The sequence below is a fragment of the Syngnathus typhle genome, linkage group LG7 (assembly GCF_033458585.1).
Source record: "Syngnathus typhle isolate RoL2023-S1 ecotype Sweden linkage group LG7, RoL_Styp_1.0, whole genome shotgun sequence".
In the NCBI taxonomy this organism is placed as follows: Eukaryota; Metazoa; Chordata; class Actinopteri; order Syngnathiformes; family Syngnathidae; genus Syngnathus; species Syngnathus typhle.
The window spans coordinates 9,054,899-9,071,227 of NC_083744.1; the positions used below are offsets into that span (position 1 = coordinate 9,054,899).

A 16,329-nucleotide genomic window follows, 5' to 3' on the forward strand; every position below is an offset into this window, starting at 1 on the left:
TTAAGCAAATGAAGACATTTGTACACATCTGCTTTTACTCTGGAAAACAATGACCATCAATCCTACTTGCGTGATATTGCTTAATTATTGTTTAGCTGTTTTTTAGTCATAAGAAAGGTGACGAATTGAAAAACAATCTAGACAAATCTGATGCTGAGAAAGAACGCCCGGGTATTCAATGGTTTGTTAACAATTAGTACATCAGCCAGTGATGATTAAAATATGAGCGGTACCTTTGAGTTGGTACAGGCACGGCCTTTCTTATACTCTTTCTGGCTGGCCCTCTTGTCTAGCTTAGCCCAAAGTGCTTTGGCCTTCCAGTAGTTGAGCTTGGATTTGAGTCTGTGGTAAAACACTCTGTACTCTGTGGGCTTGACTTCCAGGAGATCGCACAGGTCCTGGAAGGCCTTGAGTGTTCCCTTGCATGTGGTTGCCTGGACAAATTTGTCAAACAGGACATGGGACTGGTTGACTCCTTCTCTTCCAGTTGCATTGATGCCTCCATCCCCCATGGTCCAGACACACAAGGCTGATAGGGCCCTTCACACCCCAACAGGGGTCTCTGGGTCCAACTTCAGCCCTGTATGATTTCAGTTTCTCTCTCCAGTGGAAGGTTCTAACCCCCGGCCTCAGGCGTTCTCATTCTGTCAGGAAAAGAAAAAGAAATAAACGGAATGAAATTTCCAATGTGTAGGAGTGCATGAACCAAAATCTCATGCTTGAGTCAAGAAAAACAAGGAAACAGCCTTGGTAAACCTTCCAGTAGCCAGATAAATTAAACATTAGTAAATCCAATACAAACAGGAACATAACATTGTATTCTTGATGCATTGCGTGTGATTTGGTGAATTTGTGCTCTATCTAGCTGGGTGGGGAAAAAAAACTCGGTATGGAAAATGTTAATGGGACATCTGGTTATTACATCCACCAACTAAAGACCATAAGCCATCTTGCAATTATAACATCTCCTGGGAAGACTTATTTCTGATCAGACATTACTGATGAACTTTACTTTGTGTAAACCTCAAGGAACCTTCACAACTAAATCAGCTGGTAAGACAAACAATCAATGTTAATTTTGGGCCACCCCACATAAGAAGCTCCTGATACAGATGTGACTTTGCAAAACCCCTCTTCTCTGGCTCGGAGTGGACGTACCACCCACAAGGGTTTTGAAAATATACTAAACTTTGAATTGCAAGATGGTGATTAAAATAAATAATAGAAAACACAAATGTAGCTTGTTTTCCTGATTCATGGTGCTTTAGTCTAAAAATAAAATGTCAATAAACCACTTGCGCGTGTTGCACAATTACATATGTTAGTCTGGCTAGAAAAAATATATATTTAACAAAATACTTATCATTAAGGTATAAATAAAAATCCAAATAAAGATGAGATCAATATGAGGAATACCTGAAGGCAATGAAGGTTTGGGATGGCACTCTAAAAACACAAATAAAGTAATGCTGAACTAAATTGTTTACCCACTACCACAGTTTCAAAATAGCTGGAATGACTGGGCTTACTGTGCGCATTGGCACATATCCTTAAATGGCATTGTGTCCTGCCAGGCCTATGCACTGCAGGCACCCTGGAGATAAAGTGTTCTATTGTGACTTTTTTCCTTTGCCAGTCATCCAACGGTAGAATTGCAAGAGAAAAAAGAATACTTTCCCTCTAAACACTGGGTACAACAGGGCACCTTGTAGAAGACAATTAAGGACATGACATTTGTGCAAGGCTACACCCAATTGTTAGTTCAAGTAATAGTTGAACTACTAATGTAGAGTTTGGGAGTGGTTTATTTATTCAGCACTTGTTGTAGGTCACCATGGTAAGAACAGGCTTCTTCTTTCTTGTCTGACAAACAAATGGCGACCAAGTGGTCATATAATAATAAACTCGAGCAGAAAACTCATTTTTTCAGCCTATCAATAGTCCATGACGGCTACTTTCTTATTGATATGTCCCATTTCTATCATTGCAATATGCAGTTACTCATCAAGCTACGCATACAACCTGGAAAAAATACTTGATGTTGTTTTGTGTTATTGGGGTAACAATGTCTCCGCCGTGTGGCCGCATGAGCAGTACATGCAAGAAAAGCGCAGTGAAACAGACTGCACCTTCGCCCCATGCCAAGGGTTTAGTCACATAAACATCTGACGTTATAGCTAACGACACTTTGTTGAATCATTTTACTAAACAACCACACGACCCACTAAATCAAACAAGCCATTTATCAGCTTTGTCATTTTGGACATTATCAGAATTCTTTTCCACTTCTACAATCTCAGAATGACTTAGCACCTTCTAATTGCTAAATTGCATTGGTTTATTTTTTAAATCCAAAACATCATTTGTTGCCACGCTGATGGAGTATGCGCAGCAATATCACACCAATACAGTTAAGTGATCATTCTGGACAACAGTTTCCAGCAGCTTCCCTGTGAGGACCCTGTGGAGGCCTGTTGTGTGTTTTGGGGTGTTCTTCCGGGTATTGAGGGCGGCTGTGTGGCGGACCTCGGTATCATTAACATCATTTACAATATTTAGGCCTCTCACATGCTGTTACTTTTTCCTTTGTTAATGTCTTTGTTGCTTTGTTTTGATGACTTTTAACTTTTGCACTTATTGGGTTTCTTTGTGGCGCCGTTGTGAGTGGCAGCCTTTTCTAGAAGCCTGTTGCGTCCTCGGGATCCATCCATCCATCCATCTTCCTCATGAGGAAAATTGCTGTATTCAGCCTTCATTCGAAGTTTATGTGCAAGCATGGCAACTATGCAGCCCAAAATGACTGAACCACAAAAGGAATGGAGCAAGTATGCTGGAACGCTGACGCTCTGGCCTGCTACTATCAATAGCACAAACTGCTTATTCCCTATCTTCCATGCATGTTGATTGCTGTGTTGCTCATTTGCATTAGCTCATTGCAAACACTGCTATGGCACAATGTCATGGATCCAGTTACCCGCACACTCCAATCTTACCACTGAACTAGGATGTGAAATGTAAGACTATATGCAACCAAGACAAAGCCGTGTTCAGTCTGTGTTTGAAGAAAAAGAAAAAAAGTAGCAGCAACATGGAAAAGGCTACAAAGTTGGAGTGACTATGGAGAGATTCAAATGAAATAAGCAAAAATGAAATAGAATTCATAAACTGACAATTCAAAGCTTACCAATCAAGAAACACAGTGTCGATTCTAGAGATGAATTTACACTTACAATCAACGAATCAATGTTTAGATTAGTCCTTTAAAATTAATTGAAAATGGACAAAGATACATAGTGAATTTTCCACACTGATGACTTCATTTCAAGAACATTCTTTACAATTGTTCAAGATCTTGAGATTAAAACAAAATAAAAGTGCAGTTTGTTGAAAAGAATATGCCCACATAAAAGCGGTTGACCAAGTCAGTGCATCACGTAAACACAGATGAGCGCATGCAAAGACACCAGTCACATCAAGGTGGAATATTTTCCATTGTGTACGTTTGCCCATCACAGACTGTTTCACAAAAATCGTTGGTGGCTGAACTGTCAGCGCACCACTAGTATTGAGATATGTATTGCAATGGCCACATGCTTGAGATTACCAACGCAATTCAGACCAAATCGTTTCACGTCACAGATCATCTGAGAACCCATTTCATCAATACAGGAGATTTATATCAACATATGAAGGAAGTTGATACATTTCTAAAACATGAAGGGAATATACTATATTCCTTGAACACATATCTGAAAATGTGAATGTGTCTGATGCAATCAACTTGTTTGAAAGGACAAAAAATGATGGTTTGGTAGATGCCATAATCCCATCACATCACCAATTGCTATCCCTAATCTGGTGCGTAGGCGAAGCAAGCTGCTCAAACAACAACATCCGTTTGTAGACTGTCAGATACAAAAAATGATTTTTATTATCTCTGCTGGAGAAATGCTACACTTGATTAAAAAAAACGTATATTTTGAGTGGAAATTGCCTTCAGTTAAAGGCCATAACAACTTTAAAGATTAAAAAAAAAAAAACTAAAATACAATTTGACAGGGCTTTCGGATTAACTATCAACTAATAAAGGGTCGTTTAACAATGCACATTGGTAAAACAACGCTACAGCATCCATAATTTTATGCAAAGATCTGCACCAAACATACAAAAAAGAGGGTGGTCCACTCAGGTTAAAGATACCTTCATCATCTATGCAGGCCTGGAAAATGGAACGAGCTCCTTCAGTCACAAGCCACATTCTTTAGCCAAATGGCGGCTGGAGAATCTTACATTCTAAGCCAACAGGGTACCAGGCCAGATATATAATACGATCAGTGAAACCTGAAGACCACAACAGGCAGGTATATAAATATCAGTAATACTGTTGACAGGATTTGTTTTCATCAGCAAGACTGTCGCGCAAAGTAACCAGCTGCTCCAAGACCTCCACATTCAATTAGCACTTATAAAGTACTGCTAACCCTTGCGGTATAAACTTACCAAGAGCATCATTATCCCACAAGGGCATTCTACACATGCTTGCATTGATTGTTTATGTCATCCCTACGTAGCCGATATATACACTCCAGATTTAGAGAAACTCATGTTGGGCAGTAAATAAGAGAGCATGATCTGGAAATGCAACAAGAGGTAAGAAGAGGTTCTTAAAGCAATACAAGGAATAATATAACATATCCAAATGGTGCATACAGTGCAACGTTCTGAATAGTGCATGCTTAGTTCCAGACAATCAGTATCATTCATCACTCACAGTAGGAAAAGCAAAACAGGAGAGCTCTATTACAGCGTTCAAGGGTCAGCTTACTAGCAAAATGTAAACACTCATTGGTCTACTCTGAGAATTGTGTTCAACTTAATGTCCTACCTTTAACCTGCATGCATGGGAAATCGCTGTGATGTAAATCCAGCGCAAGAGCTACAGATCAATTAAAAAATGTTGATACCGCCACAAATACCGTTAGCAGTGCTGTTATTATTATTAATTATTATTGCATTTTTTAATAAATGTACTGATTAAAAATGTGCTTTTCAGCTGAGTATTATGACAGGGTAGAAAAAGCAGTAAGCAGCACGTGTCTTGTCATTTCCACAGAACACTGTGTAGATTTTGTTTTGTGTTTTGGCGTGAAACATGACACGATGTGACATGAAGCCTACAAATAGTGATCAGGGTCTTCTGAGTTTTGGATTACACTGTGAAAAGGTGAACCAAGCACTGCAAATATGTTTTCCACCCATGCATTTTCAAGGAGCGTTCTGTAAGTCTAAATATGACAATAACTCAGAGGAAGCACCATGTCAGAGCACGTCTTGTGTCATAAACAATGGTCTGGGAGGCTCCACAAGGTCACATTTGCAGGCACCGTGCACATTCCCGTTGGCCACAATTACACACTTTTGAAGTTGATGAATTTATCTTTCTGAAACAACTAAAGTTGTACAGCATATGCAAGGGTTACTTAAAATGACAACGCACCTAAAAACCTAAAATTTTCTCAAAGACCAACAGTGCGCCTTATAGTCCGGTGCGCCTTATATATGGACCAAATTTCTAAATTCAAACTGGCCCGAAGTATTGTGTCATGAAAACAATCATAAGTGGCCCGCTGAAGACTATGAATCATGACTCAAAAAGACTATGGATCATTATTTTATGATTATAAAGTAATTTGTTCCGTCTGAAGTTGAAATAAAAAAGATAAAATGGAGAATGATTTGATTTGGATTAAAAATCTGACATGATGCATTAATGGTGCGCCTTATAGTCTGGTGCGCCTTATATAAGGATAAAGTTTTAAAATGGGCCATTCATTGAAGGTGCGCCTTATAGTCCGGTGCGCCTTATAGGCCGGAAAATACGGTAATTAACACTTTAAAGCGCAATATCCTCTGGACATGTCCTCTGTCACCAGGATGACATAAAGGACGAGAAATTTGATCGATGGATTTAATGATTTGGAGTGACACAAATGGTTCGATAATATTGTTGTTTGTGTGATAGTTATGTAAAATATAAATATAATGTTTACCAAATGGAATCAAATTTACGTTTTTACTAACACAAGATAAGAGGAGAGTAGGCTGGGTTTTGGGAATCAAATACCATAACATTAGAACCAAATAAAGTAGCAAAAATGATGACGCTTGTTATTGTGTTAATTAATGTACAACTTATATACTCTCATAATGTAACAACATTTAATAAATGCCTTTCCACCTTTAGGTTTATTGATGCAGAAATATGAATTTGGTCCTGTCTACGCGTGGAAGTAATTCCAAAGTGGTGAACTAGTAACTACAATAAAACAATAACAATCAGCCATGACTCATGCGACGAGTCGTCATTGACTCAATAATAATGAGGCGATTACATCTTTCACAAATGGAGCATTTGTCATTATACAGTTCTAGCGTGAATAACAACGCATCGGCCACCCAATGTGTTACATGAGCTCAAGCAGCCTCTGCTGTGCCTGTCCCGTCTCAGAACGATCGAATCTAACGACAGAATGAGCGACAAAATGTTGTGCACCTCTGTGACTACCATTGAACCCATGTCAACTTTATCTCGGGCCGGTGCCCTTATGTTGTTTGTAGGGTTAATGAACAAATCAAAGGGTGACGTTGGCAATCGTGTAAAGTGGTGCAGTTTGCTGTTCCGAAGGAACCATGAAGAATGTCGTGAACGTGCACGCTGACAGGCTGTGCCAAGGAACAGACGCGCTTACCTGCAACGCTTGTGTGCAGTTTTTATAATCCAATCGCTCGTAGTGGCAAAAAAACCATGTTTGCTTGTTAGGCCAGATTCCCTTGCAAAATGCCACGGTACAAGTGGATAAGATCGGTGGATGCCAGGAGACGCAGCCAAACAGGGGCAGAGGAGCAGGCGCAACTTGAAACAGACAGAGGCGAGTCGGTACAAACCAACATAACAGCAAGGAGGGGTGACGGATTAAGGATATAAATAACAACACGTCAACATCCGATTGAGTAGTACTCGACTTCGCTGTGATGAAAATTTGACGTTGCACAGTGATCAGAATGAAAGGAATGTCACATTCTTTCCTTGTAATTTTAAAGGTAGAATCCAAAACCCTTTCTTTCACTGGAGCAAACCAACGCCTTACAGCACCGTCTAATCCAATTGGTCTATTGCAACATGACGCAAACATTGCTCAAAAACAGGGTGACATATTAAATAGCCCAGCCCAAAGAAAACTGGCGATTAAAAAATAAAAAATAAAAAAAAGTGCTCACAGCCAATCTGTTAAATCATTACATTGTAAATAGTAATCACAAATCGACCAAAAATAGAGAAATCCTAGGAGCAGATTACTTATAAATTATATAACAAATAAAAGATGATAATAATAGACTAATACATTAGTAACAATAATAACAATAACTACTACTACTACTACTACTACTACTACTAATAATAATAATAATAATAATAATAATAATAATAATAATAATAATAATAATAATAATAATAATAATAATAATAATAATAATAATAAGTGGGGTAAGGACTCTACTAGGGGCAGTGCAGACAAACAGGGAATTTTAAATCAAGTCTATGTCTCCTATCTCCTAGTTGTGTCTCTCAGATGTGTGTCTTTAAATGTATATTCCCCCTTATCGTTTCTTGGACAAAAGATTAAAGGCTATATGATGTTTTTCTAACGTTTTGCCCAAAGGCTATATGATGTTTTTCTAACGATGCAGTCAGTAGTGGTTGAGAGCTGCAGTTGCCAAGGTAAAAAAATAAAAATAAAAACACTGCAGATTACAGGGATAATTGCAAATTTCAAACAATCACTTTTAAATAGCAATCTGATCATAGAAAACACTAACTTGAGTCAGCTTCACACAAGCTGAAATGCATCACTGAGAAAATACTGCACACATCAGTAGCGCAAGAATCCAACCAGTAAATTCAGATGACAATTAACACTATAAAGATTATCTTTATAAGCATGCTGACTGCTTCAGAGGAAAAGGTCAATGGCACATACTGGGTTCATGTGGAGTGGCCTCACTCAGGGGCATCACACCATGGAGGATGTGGGTCGGGGTGGACTGGCAATCCACCAATTACAGTAATGATGTAATATAATTGCTAGGCAAGAGCCACTCTCAAACTAGATTGTTGTGTAGTTTAATATGGGGGGGGGGGGGGGGGGGGTTGCATTTATTTTCACAAATTGCCCAATGCTCCTTAATTGTACAATTGCAGTCTTTTAATTTGACCATGTTCACACTCCAAGTGGGCTATTTCAAGGACATTTTCATATTGATGCTCTACTTAGGTGTTCTAGAATCTAGTGGGTGATTAAACAAATTCCAGGGGGGATCCTGGATGTGTAAAACCAGAGCTTAAAAGAGAGCCGTACGCCGCGATAAGGAATGTCAGTGCTGTTTTTGTTATTTCCACGTGATCCCTCCTCAGTTGTAAGTTACGATTTATTTTTTTGTACCTTTTGCCAAAAGTCAGCTGATAGGCACCAGCATTTGACAACCCTGAAGAGGGAAGTGTTCGAGAAAATAGATTGAGTAATAATAATAATGCATCTTTATTTATACAGCACTTTCACAACAGCTTTCCCCATAACAAGGTGCTTTATAATAATAATAATAATAATAATAATAATAATAATAATAATAATAATAATAATAATAATAATAATAATAATAATAATAATAATAATAATAATAATGACATCCACCCATTGATTATCTGAACTGCTTATCCTCACGAGGGTTGCTGAATCCTATCCCAGGTGACATCAGGCAGTAGGCCAAACCATTCGCACTCACTTTCACATCTACCATGCTTCCAGTCAATTCAGTTTCACTTTTTAACCTAAAATGTGGGAGGAAAGTAGAGTACCCTGACAAAAGCTACACTAGTAGTGTAAAGAAAACATCCTAACTTAACACTGAAACGTTTGAGTTGAGATATAATACCAGAGCTCATGAATGTGAGCCAGTTCTCTGAGAGAAACACAACTACTTTATCTTAGTTTAAAAAGGGCTTTACGCCAAATTTTACAACGTCAGAGCCAATATAGAAAAACCATTACAGGTACATGTTGTTTGATCAAAGGAAGAATAATAGCTTGAACATCAAAAACAGAAAGACATTAAATTAGAGGACAACAGGACTTCACGACAAGAGCCACAATATAAAACCAGCCTTAAATGCACTAAACACAACCTGCTAAACACAACCGTACATGCCACTCATTGTTTGTCATCTTGATGATCTGGGGAAGGTGAATGAGGCATGCGGACGGACAAAAGCTTGTCTAGGCAAGGTGAGGCTGGCTGAACACGCAACAAAGGACTCAACGTGACGTCATTCCGGAAATCTTCACCGGCATCTGTCAGGTCACGTTACCGAACACACATAACAACCAAATACACATCTTCATTCATCCATATCGACAGATGAGAATGAAAAATACGTAAAACCAAGTACTTACTGTTCTGAGGAATAGCGCTACAAATATTTCCAAGTTGGATTTTGTCCTCTTTCTGTTTTCTTCCTTTTCACCCTCCTCTTGAGATCTCTTCCTCCTTCCTTCCTCTTCTCCCTACCGCAAGATGCTGCCTGGACCAGTGCTCGTTGCCATAGTTACCAAATGGTGGTGGTGGGGGGGTGATAAACACGTGACTGGATGACACTATATGCTGATTGGTCACATGCAAAGAGTGCATCAGGCAAGGAGAGGATGGGGTATGGTGATGTCACACGCCCACCAGTTCACATATGGGAGGGATCCTTCTTGGTCTGCCTGAAAGAACAGACACAATAGGTGTTTTTTAGAATTATTATCTTCAGGGCGGGGTTGCATTTGAAAACTCAAGTGGAGCTACTGGATGGTCTGGGATAATTGACTGACTGACTTTGTGGCATGCTGACTGTTCTGAGTCATGTCTAATAGCTCATCTCACGTGGCACGGGTTGCTCTTTGCTCTTAACTCATGAATCCCTCAACGCTGCTATGACCCAGAAACAGAAATAACCTGACTGCTGTAAAAAAACACGCGAAGATGCTCTATAACCTGGCCAACCACAATATGATTATTGCAATCGGTTCATTTATTTGAGTCCCTTTTCATCAAGATACTTTAGGTTGAACAGCCACAAAATTTTATCCAAAGATCAGACAGATGGAATTCTCATTATTCATTGATGTGTAAGCAATGTTTGCTCTACACGTTTTTACAGTACACATCCTGAACAAGGGGTATGGCTTTGGTCAAAGACTTAGGAGGGTGGAGTCATGAAAAGCTACATTCAAATCTTGCAAGCAGTTGGAAAACTGTAAGCTCACCATCTAAATCAGCTATTAGTATTATGTTAACAACTGCCCTTCACCTACACACACGTTAATTCCGTAAGGCCTCAGTTATGCTAGACTAAAACAGGTCAAACTACACTTTAGTCACAAGCCTGACTCAGCATTACTGCTCATGCCACACTTGACATACTGAAGGTGACATCAGACACGAAAGGCTTTTTACTTCCATCAGGCACCACAAGCGTTAAGAAATGATGGAGTAGAGGGGTGCCGATAAGTGACCTCATCATGTTCATGGTTGACCATCATTAGCTTTTATGGGCCAGTGTCCCGCAGAGCAGTGCAGGACAGCAACAGCAGCAACTCTGGCATCAGTTTGCATTACTGCACCATAAACATCTCACTATTCTACTACATCATCTACTAATCAGAAAGCCGTATCAATTCTCGTGAACGCACACATCTAACACTATAGGATGAGATGTAAGGTGTAGTAGTATTGGGAATGGGAAGTCTGCCTGTACAAAGCAAATTTTGATTGGGACATGCACATTAGTCTCATCTACAGTTCTGGAAAGGAACAATGTGGGAATGTTTAGATTAACACAGTGTCTTTCTGTTTAAAAAATATATCCAATACTTTTACACACTGGTACAGAAGTGCTTTATCCAGTAAACAACCTCATGCGGTGACCATTATAAATATGTAAACATACATACTACAGAATCATGATATACGATACAGATTAATTGGCATATAGGCAGGAGGGATTTCGAAGACTCTTTAAAAAAGACAAATCTGATTTGGTACAAAACAGGACATGATAGTGAGGAAGGACATAGAAGCAGAAAATATCTACTCATTGGTGGAGGTATTTCTGCATCTGCAGCCTGGCTGGCTAAATTTAACTGCATGTGTTTAGAAGACCTCAGGCCCTGAGTGTGTGAGGACTGAAACAGTAAGAGTGGTCAGGGTGCGGCCACACCAAGGTTCCACTCTCTGGATCCTTCAAGTAATGGGCAACCTATCCAAGAAGAAAAAAAAAATGCTCAGGTCACAGTCATAACCTCTGATTTAATCCTAGTGTAGACGTTACAAGCCTAAAAATGAAATGACAATGATAAAAGGTAATATTAGATTTGCTGAGAGTTGTGAATATTTTTGGGATAATAAATATCCATGTTAAATTTTGGGCAATTAATGTGCATTTAGAAACCCATGATTGCCGTAAGGCAATGTTATCCTTTTATATCATCTTTAGAGCTTCAACTTACCTGCCTTAGACACCAATTTGAAAGTACAGCACTACAAGGAAGAACTGAAGGTGTCATCTGAATTTATCATCAGCTTCTGTTGGCCACTTTCAAATTAAGGCAAAACCTGAGGCAATTCTTCATTTAACTTGGCACACACCTCACACTATATTAAGTGCTTTGTCCAAGATAGATAATTTAAGTTAGTATGAACACATAAAATAGCGTCAGTGTAGTATTTCCAACTTCAAAGAAGACTAAGCAAAGGTTTGTTTGTATGTTCACTCGTCTTCTCTCTCAAAGACTTAGCTGTCCCTCAGATGCTTACACACGGCATCCTATCAAAACTGACAAAATGCACGACTATCATATGCAGCTGTTTAAATATTGTGACATGTGATCTCTGGCTGGCACATAGAGCTCTTGTAATGAACGGCAGGGCCACAAAGACAACGAAAACTCACCCTGAACACACACATACATGTGCTGCTCTGTCTCTTTATATTCATGGCACATTTTATCATACGCTAACTTAAGTTTCTGTGAAAAGGAAAAAAGAAATAGCAACACACACAAAAAGTCCTCTCAAGTTGCATACATGCCCACGATTGAAACAAACCTGAATGTTTGAACTGAGTTCCCGAGTTGCAGCAAAATCGCATGGAAGGAAAACATGAATTATTTCATTAGAGGACAAGTCTGACTTTGTCTTGCCTTGGTCTGCTTTATGTCCTTAAAATGTGTTGAAGTCATTCTTCACACTTAATCGGTGAGCTGGATTAATTATGAAAACGTAAAATGACATGGATTCTTGTCAAGTCAAGTTTATATATATATAGCCCTTAATTTAATCACAGAAACATCTCAAAGGGCTTCAGGTCACAACTACTTGACCTATTTTTTGAATATTTAATAAAGGTTAAGTGTGTTGACTAAAAGGCCTCCTAATCATCACTGATTTGAAATATAGTGGAACACTTAACATTGTACAATTTGAAATTTGATTCAAATGTAATTTGGCAAAATATGCCTATAAGGTCACACAAAACTTTGTAGTTGTAGTTGATGGTGCGCGGCGTTACACATGGCATCAACATAGAAGAGACCTCACTTTAGCAAACATCACCAGGATCCAATGTGTTTTGCTTTTGCTTCATCTTTTTTCTTTTTTTGCACTTGCTCCAAAAGAAGGACCAGCTCATTTAGATTTACTTGGTTGATTGTTTTCATTTGGGTCCATTATTCCTCATAGCTACAATTACTTTGCGACTTAGCTGGCACGTGACACATGGATCCTTCACTACAAAAGAGGACCTCATTAGACTAAATATGTAAAAATGAATACGCTCATATATATTGTCGGCTTTATTTTGAAACCAAGACCGCATTTTGCAAGAAGTGAATTTGGGCTGCAGCAGAGTTTTTTTGCTCTTCACACATCTCACTGAACTGTTCACATTCGGCGAGTCCACTGCATAAGATTTTTTAGCACACAATGACACACAAGTTACTGGAAGACTAACTGCAGGTTCTATCTCAAGATGTGAATCAACCAGGCACACAAGTTATGTGCACAGTGTGAGTAAAACATGTTTAGTATGAAGATAAAGATTGTGTACTTCTTTGCTGAAAACCATGTGTTTGAATTACAGAATAATTCGTCTTGATTAGAAGCAAAAGAACACATTGTTATAAAACTATTTAAATCATCACGCACTGTTGAATAAGAAACAGACCAACCAAGAATGTAGCCATTCACTTAGAGAAGTGAAAATCACGTCAGAGTTAAGTTATTTCAATTATTCTAGCAAGGAAGAATGACCGAAGTGAAGTGAAGAGGCCTTGTATGGTGCGAGTCATGTCTAGTTTCTTTCTTTTCACGTTCTCCCCTATTTCTGCATGGAATACTTTGGTTTCCTCCCATTCTCCAAAAATATGTGTTTGGTTAACTGATGTGGACAACCGTTTAGAAACTCTCAGCTTTGTTGGAGGACGCTGTGACTGGGGACGCATCAGAGCGTCAGGCAGGACAGATGGAAGCTATGCAAACAGGATACCAAGGTTGTGGGCTTATTCAAACAATGAACAGATATCAAAACCACATTAACATTTGCACTCTCAGAGTTGAGTTTGGGGCATCAGATTCAATTTCTGATTGTACCCTGATTAATCAATGAAAAAAGTGCTGGTGTCGCTTCCATAATTGTGAGGACGCCTTAGTGCCGGGCTTTGTAACAATGAATGAATGAAAGTAAAATATACTCTTCTGAACACCAATCATCAATATTTGCTTATGTGGCTTTTCTGAAATTCAAGCAGAATTCAAGGGTGCCTTCTGAGGTTTACTCTTTTACACATCCTTCATAGAAATGGATTGAGTAATTTGATTATTTAATTAATGTCATGTATTTTATGGAGGAAAAAAGAAGGCTAAATCACACGTAGTATCAGTATTGGAATAAAAGTAAAAGTTGGTATCTTTATTCCATTCAACTTGATTTCAGTCCCACTTTCACGTAGTTTTTTTTTTCTAATTAATCTATTATTATTAATTATCAATCAGGTGAAACTGACTGCAATGTGTCTATTGTTACTGTTTAGGTCCTTTTAGTGCAGTTTGTGTATTAGTGAGTCAGTCTTGTCAGCACACATGCCATTTTTTTGAGAATAACCATAATTATTTTGCTGCCAGTAGACGTTGCAGTGCACGTATCTGGATGTTAACCAAAGCAATGACACCATCATCAGTGTCAGCATGCATTTATCATCCACTGTGGGTGTGGAGCAAGATGGGTGAGTAAGGATTTAAGTGGGGTGTGATTAAACGGATGACCGTGGACTTTGGACGTCAGCTTATTTTCATCCGAAACGTGGCTCCACAATGTCTGCTGGAGGCTGCTATCACTGATGCAATGCAACTTCGAAATGTAGGGTGTAGTGATCAGCGGATTGTTGAGGAAGAAAAGAAAACAAACATGGCTGCCACATCTCGGATGTCCAGCCAAGACTTTAAACATAACAGAGCAAAGGACATTCCCGCAATCAAAGAGTCAGGCTGTCCATAGCTCAGGGGTTCAAGAAAATCAAGGTGTATATTATGAAAATGTTATCACAGATGAGATTCAAAAAGGCAAATATGTACTGACTAATTGGCTGCCATTGGAAAGAGGGAGAGTGTGGTAAGCTCCAGAAATAGACTGGGATAATGGCGTATTAAAAATTAAAAACAAAACATGGGTGAGTACCAATTGGTGTTGGTATCAGGACAGCAATACCTGACCTCATTTCTAGGCCACTCGCTTCATGTCAGGTGTCCTTGCGTAGCTACTTGAGCAAGGGACCAAATAATCTCAACGCCACCTGATAAATCATGCCGTCGTCAAATCAGACAAAACAGCCCCCTGCGGAGCCAGTCTGCTGACCAAGGATTATTTGGCCATCCGAAAAAGAACTTGACACCAAATAAACTACAACCATCTGTGTACATGGGTCATCTATATGATCCCCCTTTTGTCGCACAGGTTGACCGGCTCTGGAAGGGGCCAGCAAGAAGAAGGCTACCAGCAGCTGACCGTCAGGAGACGTTGAGTGAAGTCAGAGCAGGGGGCAGCTGCCCAGCAACCGGGCCCTCTGTTGTGAATGACAGCTATTCATCCCCCCCTCCCCTTCTTTCACTCCAACATCACATGAGCTTGGCCTCCTACTCAGCAGAGCCCAGTACAATCTCACACTGTGCCCCCTGATACAGAGCGTGGGGAGGGGAGGAGGGATGGAGATAACTTGTACTGTGACCTTGAGGATGGCAAAACGAGAGTGACTGTTGGGTGACATGAATCATGACAATGTGCTTTCCACCGTGAATAAGAGATAGCAAAAGACAACCACTCAATGGCAGAATTACACTGACTCATGTCACGGAGAAGCAACTGAACCAATATTGCCCGCTCAAAGTTAAAGCAAGTTAACCACTCTGTGACGACAGCCCATGAAAATCTATTCAAATAATCTCGCACGTGCTGACAAAAGGCCTTCAAAGTACAGGTACGAGCCTCAGTTTTTAATGCAGATCAATGCGAACAAACCTATTACACCCTGTTGGAGAACATACTAAAAGCTTTCTATTGGTGCGGTGCATTGAAAACCTCTGGCTGGCCTAACCGATGATGGAAGAACAAGGAGTGTCAGGATGTGCTTTCCCAGAAGAGCATCTTCTCCAGTTCTAAAACTGGTATCCGTGACACCATCCAGTGGCAGCCGGGCCACGGCTGGATACAGCTGAATGTGGCCGAAGATGCTGCAGTGGCTCATTTGACTCATCAGCACAAAAACCCGAGGCTAAATGCAGCAACGATAGATTCTAGAAAACAATACAAGTTGGCCAGTGGAACTATCAGCAAGCAGTCCAAAGACATGCTCAATCCTTAAAATTTAAGCCTTTTGGATTCTTGGCAGGACAAATAAACACAAAGGAATGTCAAATGTTGACAAAAATAGACAAAAGATCATAGCATGTCAAAAGAACCTCCCATTCATTTTTATACTGCTTCAGAACCCTTCCATAGGATTTATAAACTCCAGAAATAAGTAACCTATGACAGACACATGCATGACAAATCTATACTTACAATGCTGGGTAGTTAGTTGCTCTTTGTTGACCAGAGCAAGAGCTGTTGAACTCTCTGCACCACTTCACAACATGCAAATTCCTTCCTCCCTCCCAGTGCTTCCTGCTCCAGTCAGTGGC

General features: G+C 39.6%; 1 protein-coding gene across 26 annotated transcripts in view; it reads right to left on the reverse strand.

Annotated features, from left to right (window-relative positions):
- mical3a (microtubule associated monooxygenase, calponin and LIM domain containing 3a) overlaps positions 1–16,327 on the reverse strand; it is a 60,227-nt gene extending 43,900 nt beyond the window's left edge. For 9 of the 26 annotated variants that reach the window (XM_061284062.1, XM_061284066.1, XM_061284067.1 and 6 more), the window contains exons 1-2: positions 6,750–7,110; positions 234–644 (exon numbers count right to left, since the gene is read on the reverse strand). In XM_061284062.1, coding sequence (XP_061140046.1) covers positions 234–512 — 279 coding nt within the window. In that variant the 5' untranslated portion in view covers positions 513–644; positions 6,750–7,110. Of the gene's footprint in view, positions 1–233; positions 645–6,749; positions 7,115–9,509; positions 9,822–16,210 lie in introns of those variants that run through there. The other 17 variants (XM_061284076.1, XM_061284074.1, XM_061284075.1 and 14 more) reach the window with 9 other exon arrangements.
- Positions 16,328–16,329: the final 2 nt, after the last annotated feature.